This window comes from Opisthocomus hoazin, chromosome 8, assembly GCF_030867145.1.
Source record: "Opisthocomus hoazin isolate bOpiHoa1 chromosome 8, bOpiHoa1.hap1, whole genome shotgun sequence".
In the NCBI taxonomy this organism is placed as follows: domain Eukaryota; kingdom Metazoa; phylum Chordata; class Aves; order Opisthocomiformes; family Opisthocomidae; genus Opisthocomus; species Opisthocomus hoazin.
In genome coordinates, this window is record NC_134421.1 from 27,903,005 (window position 1) to 27,920,017 (window position 17,013).

The 17,013-nt window shown below is 35.7% G+C and overlaps 1 protein-coding gene across 4 annotated transcripts in view; it reads right to left on the minus strand.

Annotated features, from left to right (window-relative positions):
- METTL25 (methyltransferase like 25) overlaps window positions 1-17,013 on the minus strand; it is an 87,307-nt gene that overhangs the window by 45,198 nt on the left and 25,096 nt on the right. For 2 of the 4 annotated variants that reach the window (XR_012764774.1, XM_075428346.1), the window contains exons 6-7: window positions 2,984-3,078; window positions 461-490 (exon numbers count right to left, since the gene is read on the minus strand). Coding sequence is in view for 3 of the 4 variants with exons in the window: in XM_075428346.1 (XP_075284461.1) it covers window positions 461-490; window positions 2,984-3,078 (125 nt within the window). In the remaining variant the exon portion in view is untranslated. The remainder of the gene's footprint in view (window positions 1-460; window positions 491-2,983; window positions 3,079-17,013) is intronic. The other 2 variants (XM_075428345.1, XM_075428344.1) reach the window with 1 other exon arrangement.

Genomic DNA, 17,013 nt, shown 5'->3' on the forward strand with positions numbered 1-17,013 from the left:
TCACAGGGAAAAAAATATACAAGGATTAAAAATGAGAATGATGTTTCTAACAGGTTCAAGCTTTTGTCATAACAATTGCTATTTTTACATTAGTTGATAAAACACTGGGACAGAGTGATCCAAACCAGGGATATCAGAAGGACATTTGTACTTAATTTATGTACTAGCTGAAAGATAGCGGAAGAAGTTAAGATGGGTAGTTTAATGTCTTAAATTTTAAGCTGTCCTTTTCTTCCAGACTCCAATTGTCAAAAGAAAACATATTCACTAAGTACAATCACAGCAATAAAAATGTGACTTCATGATGACACTTGCTATTTATCATGATTTGATATAGTGTGTGCTAGTATATTAGATTCCAGAAATGCAGAAGTTCAATACAAGGTCACAGATTAAGCGCATTCAAGGGGGGTGAAACATATTTTATCTTAGAATGGCTAAAATAAACACTATTACTTACCATTTGGCCAACTGCAACTCGCTCCGAAGCCTTTAAGAGTGAAGGAATTAAATTGCTGGTATGTTTATTCTTTATCAGAACATTTTATAAACACATTGTATAAAAGTCAGAGGAGATGACATGTTGAAAGATTAATGGTGTGACATAACACGAGCTTGCACACTTAAAAGTGTTAATACTTTTAGGGACTCATAATCAGCTCACTTCTGTTATTTTGGTTTATTTATAGGAGAAGCAACGACAACGAACTGTATGGAAATAGGTGGGTGCAAAATTTGTTTGTTTTCTTAGTATCGTAAAAGAGTATCAGAGGATTACTTTCTGTGAAAATGCTAAAAAGAAATGCATTTTTCTTGAGTCTGTTCCTATTGAAATACAAGAAATTCACTTTGCACATGCAACTATTTTGAAGCAGGTATTAGTTCACTGTACAATGCCTTTAAACACTTTTAGTCCCTAGTACTCAGATAAATTCAACTTCCATATGTAAAGTGAAATAAAATAAAAACTTCAGAGGGACTGCAGTTTAAGGTGCTGTGCATTATCTTTCACTAGATTCTTCAGACCATAAACCCTGATGCAGGTGTGACAGTACTTGAATTTTATGATCCATAGTGACAAAGAATAATAAATAATTAGAAGTGTGTAATATTTTTTCACAGTTGAAAAGATACTGTGCCTATAAAAATTTCAACCGAGTATTAAAGATCATAGTAGATAGAAATTAAGACAAAAATTCAGTAAATTCTCTGACACTACAACAAATCAGATAGTAAACCAAAAATGCCTCACGACTTATGGGTCATCGTCACCTTTAGTCCCCAAACACCACTACAGTAAATAAGACTGCTTGTCTGTGAATCACCCCCTTCTCCTTCTAGGATAGGAAGTCTTTCAGACTGTTCTTCAAACACATTCCAAGTTGTTGCAGTTCCTCCGTTCATGGCTTTGGCCGACTATCAGGTTTGATTTCTGCTGCATAAACTATAGCTCTCATATCAGCGTGTATTTGCTGCTGCTTAGAAGATGGATGTGAGTTCTAACACGTATTGTAAGGGTCTGAAACTGACACTCTCATCCAGAACCTTTGGCCCCTGGCACTTTGACCAATTGAATGGCATGTAACAATGACCATCAGCAATAACGCTAAGCGTCATTTCTCAGCAGACTCGGCTTCTCCTAGCCAGCCATTACCCCTAGGAAGATGGGTGTCTAGCTGCACTGCGCTGTCTCCCTTGCACCTCCTAGAAGGCAAGGAAAATTCTAGTCGTGAAAAACGCATGAATTACCAACATAGTAACAGTACAAGTATCTAGTGACACAGGAGAACTCTTTGCCTTTTGTGAATGTTTAAACAAAAAGAGTTTTTAACTGCCAAATTTCTGTGATTTCTGCAAAATCTAAAATAGATATATATGGCACGATCAGTACTGTCTCTTGGGGGCCATTTACTTACAAAATTTATCTTCCTATCATTGCTGAAAAACAGCCCAAACTTTTGCTATCCAAAAGAAATGGAATGGGAATGGAAATAGCCAATGTGTCAGATGAGGAAGAATTTGTATTGCATGACACTGACAGGAAAAAGAGAAAAGGCAAATCCCTTTTAAAGCACTTTTTGTGGTAAGTTTTACAGCAACATTTCTAAAAGGAACAATTTTTTTCTTGTACCTTGCCAAGCGTAACATATTTAAGCCTTACAAATACTAAACAACTGTCCTCCTATACCTTCTCCTGATAGCATTTAATTACCACGTTAGTTCAAGTTTACATAACCTTGATATGTTAGCCTGTACTGAGTCTTTAGTCCACACTGTTCTCTGTAACGGAGGTACAGAGCTCACAGCAGAAGCTAGCCAGAATGTGACGTGACCCATCTTGATACCAGAGATTAAAAATTATTAGAGGAAAAGAATAGTGGTCTTCTAACTGAAAAAATGGTTGAAATTTTCAGTACCTACCTGTTTTTTCAAATCAGACAACAGTTCATCATTGACGAGGTTAGGTCTTTAAAAGCACTTAATCTCTTGGTGCAATGCTAAAAAGATGTTTCCAGTCTCTTAAGCCACATGGATTTTAAAGCTCTTCTAGTTTTTGGAACAGGTTTGTTTAGGTTTTAAACAGTCAGAACATTCAATGTTATGAATCATGAAGGCGTTGGGGGAGTTACTGATTGCAATCCTTCTACAATTACCTTGTTCCCCCCTAAGTCCTTGGCCAGGAACTGTTACCCTGAGGGGTTACCTTGTTTAGGTTTCAACAAAGGTTTAGCCTTTTTGTCCACTCTTAAAATATATTTCTGTCAATACTCATTTTTTTCATGCCTTCAGCAAGTATAAAATATATAAAGCTGGAAGGTCTATTTTTTTTAGATATAATTCATCATGCTTACAACATTAATGATGTTATTCTGTAGAGTCTTGGATTAAAGTCATGGCTCTAGGATTAGAAGCCAAAAACAATGAATCCTATAACATCTGGTTAAAGCTTTCAGTAGGAAAAAGAAAAGAAGGGGAATCATACCAAGCACGCTGACATTCTAGCATTGCGACCACAGCACCAGCCCTTGTCCTTCAAGTACTGACACATGGGAAATCCCCACACATCCTCTGGGCATTCTGCAAAATAGATAAAAAAATAGGCACAGCTTTCATAGGCTGTTTTTCTCTTACTTACAGAAGGTACAATGTATTGAGCAAGACGAACAGTAGTTAATGGTAGCAGAAACAATTAACTCTACTAGTCCAGTACCAGAAACCATGCTAGAGTTTCAAAAAAATGTATTTTCCCCATAAAAAATGTTTTTGGTTTATGCTGAATTTCTGATAATTTTCCAAAACACTTTAAGTGAGTGTCTTTTATGAAAATCCATTAAAAAAAGTTCCAAGGGACGAGAGTTTGCAAATACTCATGGCACCCCATGCCATGCCATGAGTACAAGATGTAAGCCAGGCAGTCATTCGACGTAGCAGGACTTCAGTATCACTTCGCATTGGGTCCTTCTTCTATCATCAACATCTTTTAAACATCACACAGAACAATGTGCATTTGTTTATTCCAGTTCTGAAGGCCCACGCTTCCCTGAGAGACAGAATGTTTGTTTTCCAGAAAAGAGCAGCTGCAAAGGCTCTTGCTGTTTCTTCAAAACACTGAGAAGCATTTGCATCACAATCTGTGCTCAGTTTGTTTCAGTATCATTTAGATTTTGAATAACAACACAATTCTTCATGTCTAACACTAATGCAAATGTGGGAAAACTAAAGTATGGGGATTACTTTATGGATGTTCATAATACCCAGTTTTAAATGTAGACAAACCCTACAATGTTTTGAATTTTCATTAGCACATTCATCAGCTGATTTTTTAGAATGCTGAATAAGAATTACTACTTTCTTCAAAAAAAAACCACAAATTGGCTAGGATCCTGGCTTTTTAGCATAAAAAGATGACTCAGGCATATTTAAAGATAAATCATGTAATGGGGTTAAAAAAAGGACAGCAGAAATACGACTCTTCAAATTTACCAGCAGTCTGAGACACATACATGCAAGTAGAATTCACTTCATGAAAGTTAGGCATAGAAAAAGGGGAATAGGAAGTCATAAAGGATACGACCCTCCTCCCCACAGCGAAAGCCCTCCGTTTTCTAGCAGTAGTCCCCAGGCTTTGCTGATCTCTAGAGAGTAACACTAAGCAGGTCTTCTGCAGGCAACCTCACGCTTTGCTCTCCTTTTAGCCCTGAGAAATGTCAGAGGCTCTTCGGGGATGAATACCAGTTCGAGGACCATGATTTAAGAATAGGATTTTAATACTGGATAATTAGCAGGAGAAAGAAAATGCCTTTGGATATAAAGATGAAATTTGACAAAACACATCGCAACCGGTTTCAGCACTAGGAATGCACTAAGAATTTGTAAGTGCCTCATGACAAGCTATAAAACATTAATTAACTTCAAGTCTAATTATTGAGTACGTGCAATAAAACTTTGTTTGTAAAGGATTCTCTCCTTTCCTACTCAACTTCAAAATGAAAAAAATTGCAATACATATGGACATCTGGTACACTGAAAACATTATACTGAGTACTAAAAAAGTATAAATCACAACAAATATATTATGTATTTATAATTAGATCAGCTACAACTTCCCTCATTATGATTAATTCAGTCTGGGTACTGAGAAAAGCTTCAGGTGAGCCTTGTTGTTACCATCCTATTAGCAGATCCATTGAGACTCTTACCAGCTCAGCAGTGTTTCAAAGAATTTTTTAAAAAGAGTTGTTTAACTAACAAATCAATTAAGTGTACCTAGGAAACAGGATTTCTGAAATATAGAACACTGAATGTTTTCTATTTATGTTTCCTTTTTTGGTAGATATAGAAAAAATATCCAGCTGTGGAAGCAAGATGAAAGGATTTTACTAGCTAATCCTTCTGGATGTTCACAGAGGTTTCCAAGCAAGTTCAAGAGAATGGGACAAGCTTCTCCACTATCTTTAACATTAGGCCTTCCATAGCTCTTAATCTCTAAGTGAATACTACAATATCTAGTGTGTTAACATTTAAAATTTGCTTTGCACAGCTTTACAGCACTATATAGTTTCTACAAAACAACAGGACCAACAGGTTTTACTGTTACTAGACAAATAAGCTAACTAGGGTTCCATGTGGTGTTGCAATTTCTTGTATATCCTTCTCATCTATCTGTTATTTGCATTTACACCTCTCATCTTTTTACTTTGTTGACATTCCCAACTGTTCTGAAATACAGTTCCCAACATAACAACTAATTTGTTATGGTCTCTGGTTTACTTTCTGGAAAAGATAGTCTTATTGAGCTAATGTATTGAACAGTATTTATTAAACTCTTCCTGACAGAAATAATCCAAACTTTGTCATGAAACAATGCCTATCCCAACGGTTAATGGATAAATTATGAAAAAAAAAAAATAATCAAGGTTTTGTTTCACTTTTGTGGTATGGCATAGATGATCATAATGTCTGTTCTGAAATTCTTCCTCTGCTCTTTAAAAACAAAGTAACACAAATAAGTTACGAAAAATTGCAAAGTGCTATAAAACAGAGGATTCTAATTTTCCTGAAATGCATTTTATCTTTCCATTCTGAAGATTTTAAGATCTTCCAGTATAATCATAACAACAACAGAAGAGCTTTATTTCCTAGTAATGAAGTTCATCAGATGGTAAATAGCAGGTGGCAAAGAGAAGGCAGAAATATCCTTTTAGTGCACAGGTTGGAGTTCCCACTCTACTCATATTTTGTTTAAGAAATCATATTCTGCTTAGAAAAACAAGCATTGCTTATTTCACTCCTAAAAGTTATCTTTACATAGGCAATTTACTATTCACATGTTGTGAAACAGCAGTCTCTTGAATTTTTCAGCATGAGAACATAACTTCAAGAGAGCTTATTCTAATTTAGTACAGTTATGCTGATCGTACGCCCACAGCTAGTGCTGTATGAAACCACTCACATGGTAGTTTTCAGTGACAGATACCTTAAACTTCCTTTAAAAATTACCATTAAGACTGAAATTAGTTTCTGTATTGAACTTCACCTATCATTTTTTGCTGTCTACTTTAATATAGAAATGTATTACAATTTGAAATGATAATACTAAAATGCTAATATTAAGAATTTGAAATACATTTCAAAATGTTGTAAGTATTATCAGTATCTTGTAATAGTACCATTCAGTGAGTTATCATTGCAATATAATCTTGTCAATTCTAAATGCTTAAATATATCTTCGTTTCTTACCACTTAAAAAATGCACTGGATAAAAACATCTGCATCTACATTTATTTATGACGTGTGATCAGTATCAGCCCATGTAGAATACTGCACGTAGCAATTTAATCAGTTAATGGAGAAGTACTCCTAAGAGAACTTCAATTTCCTTTTTATATTCTTACCTTTTTTTTTTAAATACTTTAAAACAGTGACATCTCCTACTCATTTGCTATAATTTTGATATTAACATCTATTTCAGTCAATTCCTTCTGGATGTCTTAGTGCCTCCTGTGATCCTTGTCCATCCTCACAGTCTGTATCCCTGATTTCCAAATTCCACTACAGTTATGAAGTATAATTCCCCAATTTGCCCCTCTACTTCAGTGTATGGTTTAGATATTTATGATGGTAATTTCCACTGATTCATGAAGTTGTTTTTTAAAGGTTTTATTTATCTTTTTTTTCATTTCCTCAATTTCAAAGCATGAGAAACCTGGAGTTCAGACACTTATTAACTAACTTCAGTTGCATTTTTGTATTTCTCATCCAGTGCACTTGAGTGTCTATGATCTCTTTCTGTGATCACGAAAGAAAACCAAAGATGAAAATAAAAGAAATGCAAGACTATGTGAAGGTTCCATTTTGAACTACTCCTGGGCAGCTAGAGAATACTTAAGGCAAAAATAAAAGGAGTGCCAATTGTACAGAAAAAGCACAACTGACTGAAGATCAAACACAGCTGTCAGTGTGGGGTAATTGTGCAAGGACTGCCAAGCACATTGAAAAATCTCTGTATTCATCATATACCTGTCAGCCAAGAATGCTTTGGGATTCTCACCAAGGACAAGCAGGTAAGGGTCACATGACATGGCACCTAAAACCTGTGCATGGCTGAATCTGCAAGGCTGGCACTAAGATCTGCTCTTCCGCTATTTAATTTAAAGCGCAATACCTGAGAGATAACAACCATAGGAATCACGTCCTTGCTTGGGTAGTTCCTGCATATTGATGGTCAGATAAAAAAAAAAAAGCTATAATAGACAAGACTAAATTATTCCCTTTCCCCTTGTTCCTAATTATCCTCTGTCCCATCATTCCTATTTTAGTATTTGAAGTTGCTAGAAAATCAATGTATCCTTAAGAGTGTATGGTAAATGGCCAAACTGCATCTTTACCCTTACAAAGAGCTGTGATCTAAAAAGCATTATAAATGTAAAATCATTTCGCTTCTTATCTTTGATTTTTTGATCTCAGTTTCATCACAGACTCATAGAATCATTTAAGTTGGAAAAGACCTTTAAGGTCATCAAGTCCAACCGTTAACCTAACACTGCCAAGTCCATCACTAAATCATCTCCCTAAACGTCACATCTACACATCTTTCAAACACCTCCAGGCATGGTGACTTTCCCTGGGCAGCTTGTTCCAATACTTGACAACGCTTTCGGTGAAGCAATTTTTCCTAATATCCAATATAAAACTCCCCCGGCACAACTTGAGGCCATCTCTTCTCATCCTATCACTTGTTACCTGGGAGAAGAGACCAACACCCACCTGGCTACAACCTCCTTCCAGGTAGCTGTAGGGAGCGATAAGGTCTCCCCTCAGCCTCCTCTTCTCCAGACGTTGGTTGTTTACAACCCCCATTCCCTCAGCCGCTCCTCACAAGACTTGTGCTCTAGACCCCTCAGCAGCCTCGTTGCTCTTTGGACACGCTCCAGCACCTCAGTGTGCTTCTTGTAGTGAGGGGCCCAAAAGTGAACACGGTACTCGAGGTGTGGCCTCACCAGGGAAGAGTACAGGGGCACGATCACCTCCCTACTCCTGCTGGCCACACTGTTTCATTTTGTTCTCCTTTTCTTAAGTTAATTAATTAATTTAAAATATTCTTATTAAAATCTTCTTTGCAGAGAAAGGGATTTTTGTATCTATTACTCTGAGCACAATAACAGGCCATTAATAATAGAAATATATTACTGAAAGCTAAAAGGAAACTTTGAAGGGCAACACCAGTGAAAGATGAACAAAGGGTTACTGACAGTTTTGTGTCAGTACTGGCATTTCAGTAGGGGCCACAGTAAGGTAGGGAGGGCCCCCCCCTCTTCTAGACTCCTTACTACCTGCAAGGCCTTGAATGACTTACAGTCGAGACAACTGGAGAAGCAGGGGGAGGATGCAGACGACAAGCTCAGGCTCAGAAGCAGCTCAATGAAGAAGCAGCCTGGTCTCTCAAGAGAAAATAGGTCATTCTAGTACTACCAACAAACCCAGCAACTGCCATAAAAGTTGAGGCTAGTAACTGTGACAGGAAATTAAAATAAATTCTTTGCTAACACTGTATTAAAATATTGCTTTTTAGACCTGTTACCTAATTCTAGGAACTCAGCACTACTCATATTAAAAATCAACAATAGAAACATGAAACTCTACCTCAAACACCCAGTGAGTTAGAAACAAATACAGCCTTTGATTTGGACATATATATAGTGTATTAAATACTATGCCATTTCCACTTCTATGATGATTCAAGAGACAGTAGTCATTTTGCAAATGCATAAACCATAATATTAACTAGTAAAAAGAACATTATATTCTGGTACTCAAAATTGTAACTATAACATTAAAATTTTTACATTTTTGCAAAGTACTAATTACAACTGTATTAACTGGAAAGTGACCCCTAATTTTAAACTACCTGGAAAAAATCTGATCTTTTCTGGGAAACATGGTAAATGTATAAACTCTCTTTAGTGCAAAAATAAAATGGAATTATGAGATACAAAATGCATATACTGCCCTAAAAATGTATGAAATAAATGAAGAGTATTTTTAAATAAACTCTTTATACTGCGATAAAATATTTATCTCCATTTTCTTATGTATAAAAATTTATTTTCTTAGACTGGACAATGGAATATCCTGCAGTTGCTTTTAATAAACTCCAAACAAAAGGGAGATAAATTTCAATACTGGTAAAGGCTGTTTTATATACTAGACTTGTCTACCTCTTTCACTTAGAGAAAAGTCCCACTGAAGCCAATTACCACCCTTTCATACTATGGGACATCTCTCATAACACTCAAGTTAGCAAGGTGTGACACAGATTTTAAAAAGTAAAAGAATTTATATCCTAAATCAGACAAATCCCTTTTGTAAGTAGGAGAAAGAGGTATAATATATGCATAGGCACAATAAGTAGCTATTTTTATATATCTTTTAATGTAATGACTATCATTAACAGAACTGTATTTTATACCTCCTACTTCTAATTCTCCTCATCCCAGTCGTCATTAGCTGGAAAATTTATATATTATCTTAGTGGAAATAGATCTGTAACAAACATGAGATATGCCTATGAAAGAACTGTAGGAGTGGATATACCATTATTATAAAGTCAGAAGTCATCTGCACAAAAACACCCTGTAACATCCAAGTTGGAATTCACACGCAAAGGTCACACTGCACATTAGATTTTTCTCAGCAGGGCCTTGAAATTGCAATACTCAGTGCAGAATATTATGCTTAAAAGGAACTCTGCTGAAGTCATTCAAATACCACAGATTGTGTAGCCTACTTCTATGCTGTAGACTGAGGGGTCAGAACATGTACAATTGCACATTTATATTGACTTTATGCTACAAAGATGTGCAAAAAGCCAACATCCTAAGACTTCTCAAAATCAATCATCGTCACTAAAACTGTGGAAGATATATAAATGACTTCGCAGAAACTGTATGCCAAGACAGGAAAAAGTTTTCTGAAGTTCTGTATTTGAAAATGGCCTTTGTTTTCAAATGAAAGCTTTTTCTGTCTTCTTTCAGTTTGAAAGGTCTTATCTATTTCTCCTCCCTTGTCAAATACAACAATGTGTCAATTTGCCTAGTTTGATAAAAAACACACATTGGAAGAGATTTTATGTTGAAACAACTCATTTTTTTCTCTTTGAGAAAAGGCAAATAGACAATTATTTGATACTTTATTTTTTCAAAACACTGTTATGACATTCCTCCAGATGTTACTGAAATAAGTGGAATATTGAATATGTGTAGTTCATCATTTTCATGATAATTTGTTTCCTTCCAGAGAATTCATGTTAGAGTCCTTAACAACTGCTGGAAAAACAGGCATTAGTTCACATACCATAAGCTCTTTGCTTTTGACAAACAAAGGCTGTCACTATGCACAGACTCTATTCTTACAGAAGCCAGGGAAGGGATTACTCTGTTCAGACCAGCAGAAAATATACAGCGACACTGTGCCTCAACAATGTTATAAATACTACCATCCAAACAGCAGATTAATCTTGCCTACCAAAGATTTATAGCTTTAGTAATTCTTCCGCTCTCAGTGTAATTGGTCTTTTTGCACTTGATCTCAATAATAGTCATTACAGAAATAAATGAAGTATTTTTTCTTCTCAGCTGTGTAATTTTTATGATGTTCTAAATATTCTGAGTCCATTTCAGAGCATGAAATTGTTAGGGTATTATTCTGAATCTCCTTGAGAGAGCACAAGCTATTGAACTGTGTTCTGCATGGTGACAGAAGAAAAAAGTTATTAACAGAGAACTTTCTTAGGTCAGTACTATAATTGGCACAGGCAAACAAAACATTTCTCTTTCAATAGTTATAAGAGTAAAAAATAATTCTGTATGTTCTTTGATAATAATTTGTAAAGACCCCAATTTTTATTTAACTTTGATCTCAAATATCTTCGATCTTTTGCAGATATTTGAGTGTCTACAGAATTTCTGATAAATAGAGAGGAGTTATAGGACTATCATTGTGACAAGTCTATAAAGTATTGCTCAAGAAAACAAAGCATGGAAGAAAAGCTAAATGCAGTTCTTAAGCCACCGTCCTGCTTCATAGAAGGAATGCATAGGAAGAAATATTTAAATTGAAAGATCCCTAAAAGAAGTTCTAGAAAAACAGAAGTTGTAAACAGCAAAAAAATTGCCAAGGCCATACAGCATTCATCCAAAACTGAAAACCAGGCTGAAATTGCCAAACTGCAGTGTGCAACTTCTTGATTAACTCTTCGGTTCTAGACATCTGAAAAGCAGGTAATGTAATATTAAATGCTTATGAAGAGCTCAAGGGAAGGTCCAGGGAGCTTCCAAAGAGGAAGCCTCACATTTCTATGGAGATAAAGTATTTTAAAGAATAGAGACATTGGATATATGAGCAAATACAACATTATTTGGGAAGAGTCAATGTGACTTTCTTGCAGGGAACTCATATCTCACAAACATACTGGATTTTTTTTTGAAGGCTTCAAGTAACACTTGGACAAGAAAGATAGAGTGGGTTTCCAAATGGCATTAATCAAGACCATTAGAGAAACTATCAAAACACAGAATAAGATAAAAAGTATTCCTATGGGTAAGTAATTGACAGAAACAAAGGATGGGAATAAAATAACATTTTTCACAGAGGACAGAGATCACCAGCAGAGGCCTAAGGAGTCTTGTGCTGGAACAGGTTGTTGATCAAATTCACAAATGATCTGAAAAAGTTAGGACAAACTTTGCTGCTGATTCTAAGGGTAATAAAAATTAGAGCCATTTCTAACAGAATTAGAGATGAAATGGCATATAAAATTCAATGTAGATGAAAGTGATTCAAATTGGGAAAAGTATTAACTTTAAATATACAATGAATGGCTCTGACCTAAAAGCTGACAGTTCAATGAAAAGATCAGCCCAGTACTAAGAAAAGGAAAAATAAAAACCCATTGAGAATTATTAAGAAAAAAAACCCCAGAAAACACTATTATGCTACTATATAAATCCATGCTGCACCTGAATCTTGAATTCTGTGTTTGGATTTGTTTTTCTCACCTTGGATAACAACTAATACCACCCAAAAAGGCGCAGAGAAGACAAACAGGCTTGTTATAAGCAAGGAACATTTTAATAACAGGAGCAAGTAATATGAAAAATTAAAGTTGTAAAACAGATAAAAAGGGAATAAAAAAATCTGCAATATCATGAATGGGATGGAGAAAATAAATAGGGACTGATGTGTACTGGTTTTTACACCCCAAATTAAGGGACATTAAAAAACTCCATGCAGTTAGCAGCCCTAAAACAATTTAAACGAAATGCTTCTTCTTACAACTTGCAGTTGATTCCTTACTATAGCATGCTGTAAATGCCAAAAGTTTAAATATGTTCAAAAGTAACCTGAAGGATTCAAGGAATAAATATCCATCAAGGGTTATTTAATGCAAATATACCACTTTGTTCCAAGAAGTTCATGAGCCAAAACATGTTGAAAGCAAGGAGAGTATTTAGGGAAGTGTTGCTGTGTACTCCCTATGATTTTCTGCTCTTCTCTATATGCCTGCTATTGGCCTCTATGAAAGATAAGATACTGGAACAGAGGAACTTTTGATGTTAACAGATTGCATGATTTCTATGTCTCTTTTGGATACTGAAGCTAGGCTACATGTTTGTTTTGTATCTTCATCCTACTTTGTTATCAAATTATTTTATATAAAAATGAACGTCTTCTTTCATATACTGATGCCACATCTGTCAAAAAAAAGCACCTCAATGTCATACATGTAATATAGATATTAAAACTATATTCTCAGGTCTACAAATGTAGCAAACAGTGTGAAAGCAAGCTAATTCATGAACATATGAAATTGTACTTTGATAGCAAAGCAAAGAATTACAGATATTCATTACCTACAGTAGTGGAAAGAAAAGTCTGCAAAATGCTCAGCTATTTCAAGTACTTAAGTACCTTGGAAAACTCAGCTACAGATGTTTGTAACATAACATCACGAATATGATGAAAGTTCGGTGCTTGTTTTAAAGTTGGGACTATCTCAAAGGTGTTAAGCTCGGATCATAACCAAGGGACAAATATTTGTCTTTAGCAATTCTGAAATCCTAGAGGATTCATATTACAAAGTGATACCAAAATCTTGCATGTACTTTCCAGTACTAGGACAAAGACAGAATAATTATTGAGTAAAGATTCTTTCAGATTCATAACTGACTCCAAATAATGTTATAAAATTCTTGATAGCATCTTCTGAGATTGTAATTAAATGGAATTAAATGTCATTTTTCCTTCCCCTGAGATTTTTCAGTGGAAAGTAATCTTTATTACCCTCATCAAAATCCTTCATGCACAGCCTACTTTGTTTCTTTGTATACACTGCCAAACATAGTCAAGGCAGTACTGAAACACAAACAACCCAACCTGTTTCAGGTCTTTCATAGCATTTATCTTCCATGACATCACAGTATCTCAGTCTACTTCTAGGATTCCAAACAAAGGAAAGGAACTACTTAACTGCCTTTTTCCTTCACGGGAAAGATTAAATCTTCCTTGGCCAAAGACTTCACATTTCCTTGAGTTTGTATTTTTCCTAAAAATCCCATCACTAAACAGGATTTTGCTGGGGGGAGTGGCGGGGGCAGGGGGGAAGAAAAACATTCTTCCATTTCAGGAAATGGAATCAGTTGTCATCGCAACAATTTAGGGTATGCTTTAGTTACTGTGCATTATAGAAACCTTGGCTTTCTCAGTTATAATGTTACTGTGTACACACACACAAAATTATACATGTAAGATAGCTTCAGTTTTTAATATATCTTTGCTAATTTTATTAATGAAAAATGCTTTAATAACTTAGATAGGTAATGCTCCTATTAACTTCTGTAAAACTTACCTAGTTAATATTTTTTTCAAGTTGCATAATTTTTTCAGGATCAATTTTGATAGAAAACATCTGGGTTTTAGTGAATAGTTAGCTCTGTCACAAAATCATGGAAATGTGCCCCGTGCAGCAATATCTGAAGCTGCCTTGGAAAGGAAATCAAGCTTTTTGATCTTTTGCTTGGAAGTGTTTTCCTGTGTTGCCATGGTATCAGTGATAGCTATTTTAAGACATTGGCTGTGGAATATCTTTGAAAATATACCTAGGCAACACATAAATCATCTGTACTCTAACACTTCTAAAACAGTGACTAATCTTTCTATATTTCAGTGGAACAGAGTGAAATGAAGCCATTATGTTTGTGTAAGAAATCCTTTAGAAAATTCAGTTCTGAAGTTTTTGTCCGCTGAATCCACCTTATTCAAGGCCTTACCAGTTTTCACAAATCTGATAAAATTCTGTATGTGAATTTTGACTACCCTCTGCATCCCTATCCGTTCCCTTAATTATGTTCACTACCTTTTAAAAATTAGAGCTTAACAAATGTAGTCAAAGTTTGTATTGACATAACTTGAGAGTTCAAGGCTCCTGCTCTTCAGCTAAAGGTTTGCTGACTTCTTCCAGAGCACTTTATCAACAAGCTACTCTCCACAGCTTCCAGAGCAGCTCTAGAACTCTGCCCAGCATGTATCTTCTTCTTCCTAGAGCAGTGACTTGACACTGGAAATCCTTACAAAAGCTGGAGTTCACAATTGGCAGTACTCAAGCTAACCTCAGAAAGGGCTTCTATCAGACAGCTGCCACTGAAATTACCCATAAAACTACACCTATATTTTATTTCAAATTACTAAATACTTATTTCTAAGTAGTTCCTTAGCAATAGCAATGTTCATGTGTTTTTTCCTGAAAACAGTATATCATATTGAAGAATTTCTCTGGTTTCTAGACTGGTACTGATGCATTTGGTGGTACGGAGGATGGAAGGAAGAGAATTAGAATACAAAAAAAATACATCAATTCCTTTTAATGAAAGTCAAGTCTTTTCGGAGATACCTTAAATTTGCAGTTACTGTTTACTAAAGGACAATCATAGTCCAACGGATACATTGCTCCAGACACGTATTAGCTGAATGTAAGATAAAACAGCTCCCCAAAATCCTAAGAAAAGCTCCTGAACAGAGGCACAGAGTTTGTTTTAACCTAAAAATCATTAGCAAACTGTTTTTTTTCCAGAAAAAAATACCATAATGGCTCGCTAAGTAAATAGGTTTATGAAAAAGTCTCTAATAAACGGTAAAATTCTTACTACTCTGATGTAACTGACTATCTGATGCAGTAATAGTGAAGAAGAACCCCAAAGGAATCAATTATACTAATGGCTAAGTGCATTTTACCCATAGAAGAATCTCTGTATAAACAGCCAATTCTCCTTAGAGAAAACCAAAGTAAAACTACTGATAATTTTCCAAAAGCTGTCATAACATTCCTTATTAACTGAAATTTAGTATTTGGTACTGCTACTAACAGCAGTGAAATTTAAAGACAGGTGTTAAAAGTCACTGGCTTCAACTTTTTTAACTTGAATTGAAATTTGACATTACACAGCACCTCTTGGTTGCTGTAGTTACAAATAAATCAAAAGAGAGGCTTTCATGATCTTAGGAGTTCAAAATTATTCCTAGTATAATTGGAAATGTGGCCCCATTACAAAAATTTCCAGACAAATTTAGCTTATTTATAAACACATAGAAGGACATGGCATACTGATTGCAATATTCAAGACTGTGACTACTGGCACCTACTTTCATCAGAAATGCTCCCAAAGCATTGACAGCGGGTCCAATGGCAAACTGAATCAGGCAATCCTACAATATCTTTACTATTTTTAGAGTATGAGAAATGTAAGGCATTATTCCCTGTAGTCAGCTCCTCAGAGACAAAAAAAACCCCAGACTTGCAATAAACAAGAGGATTCAATAGCCCACCAAAAATAGCACAGTAACGTTTTGTTGATATTTTGTCAACTCACCACCTCAGACTTCTAAGCGCTACATTAGGCATCAAACCAGGTAAAATTTCTTCCCATGAATATCAGTTAATTCCAGTCAATATGCAGTGAAAAAGCAATTTTTTCACTGACCTCAAACAGGATTGATCTTGGTATTAAATAAAACTTAACTGCCAAACAACATACAGGCCAGTCATCTCAAGCTATGGCAACCATCAGTCCACAGTAGCTTTGTTGTGAGCTGGTACATCTGCTTCAGCTGGGCTTATGAGAGCAACCATCCGCATTTACATTAAAGAAGCAGCAAAGACAGAAAATGTGCTACTTTGAGGGAAAGAGCTTTGAGGCGGAGTTGCCTCAACCTTGTCCTTAAGGGTGCGCACCTCAAGAAAATAAAAAAGTTTATAATTGGGGAAAAAAAAAATATAAATACAAAATAGAGCAATGACATTTTTAAAACACATTTTAAAAAAATTTAAAGCTTTGAAGCTACTAAGTCAAGATAAAATAACATAAAATGATTTATAACAGAACTTCCCACTGTGTCCTTCCAGGCAAGTCCTTGCTTACTGGACTGTTTTCAAACAAATAAGTGATTTCCTGTGTTGCACGAAATTCTGCCCAATTCTCTCTGCTTCTTAGGAAGATCTTCTATCCATCACCAAAGAGATCTAGCAAAGTCTGCATCCTAATACTCAAACTAGTCTCTCCATGTAAGGCTTCTACAGGTCTCCGCAATCTCTGGTTGATGCCTAGATTAGCCAGTAGCTTCCCTGAGCTTAGTGTCAGACCCCAGGCAAGCGAAGGACTAGCTACAGTAGAGACTGTATTGGCTCAGGGACCACACAAGCAAACTGGAAATACACAAGTGCATGTGACCGGATGGGATGCCTTTCAGGAAGCTGATGCAACTGGCCGGTGTCACACAAAGACCACACTCTAACGAAAGGTCACATCCATCAAGGGAAGCTCCCGATGACAGGAAAAACGCAAACGTCAGACCCATCTTCAGTCTGACCTCAGTTCTCAATAAGCTTATGGAGCACATTTTCCTGGAAACCATGCCCAGTCCAATGAAGAACGAGAAGGAGATCGAGAATAGCTGACAGGA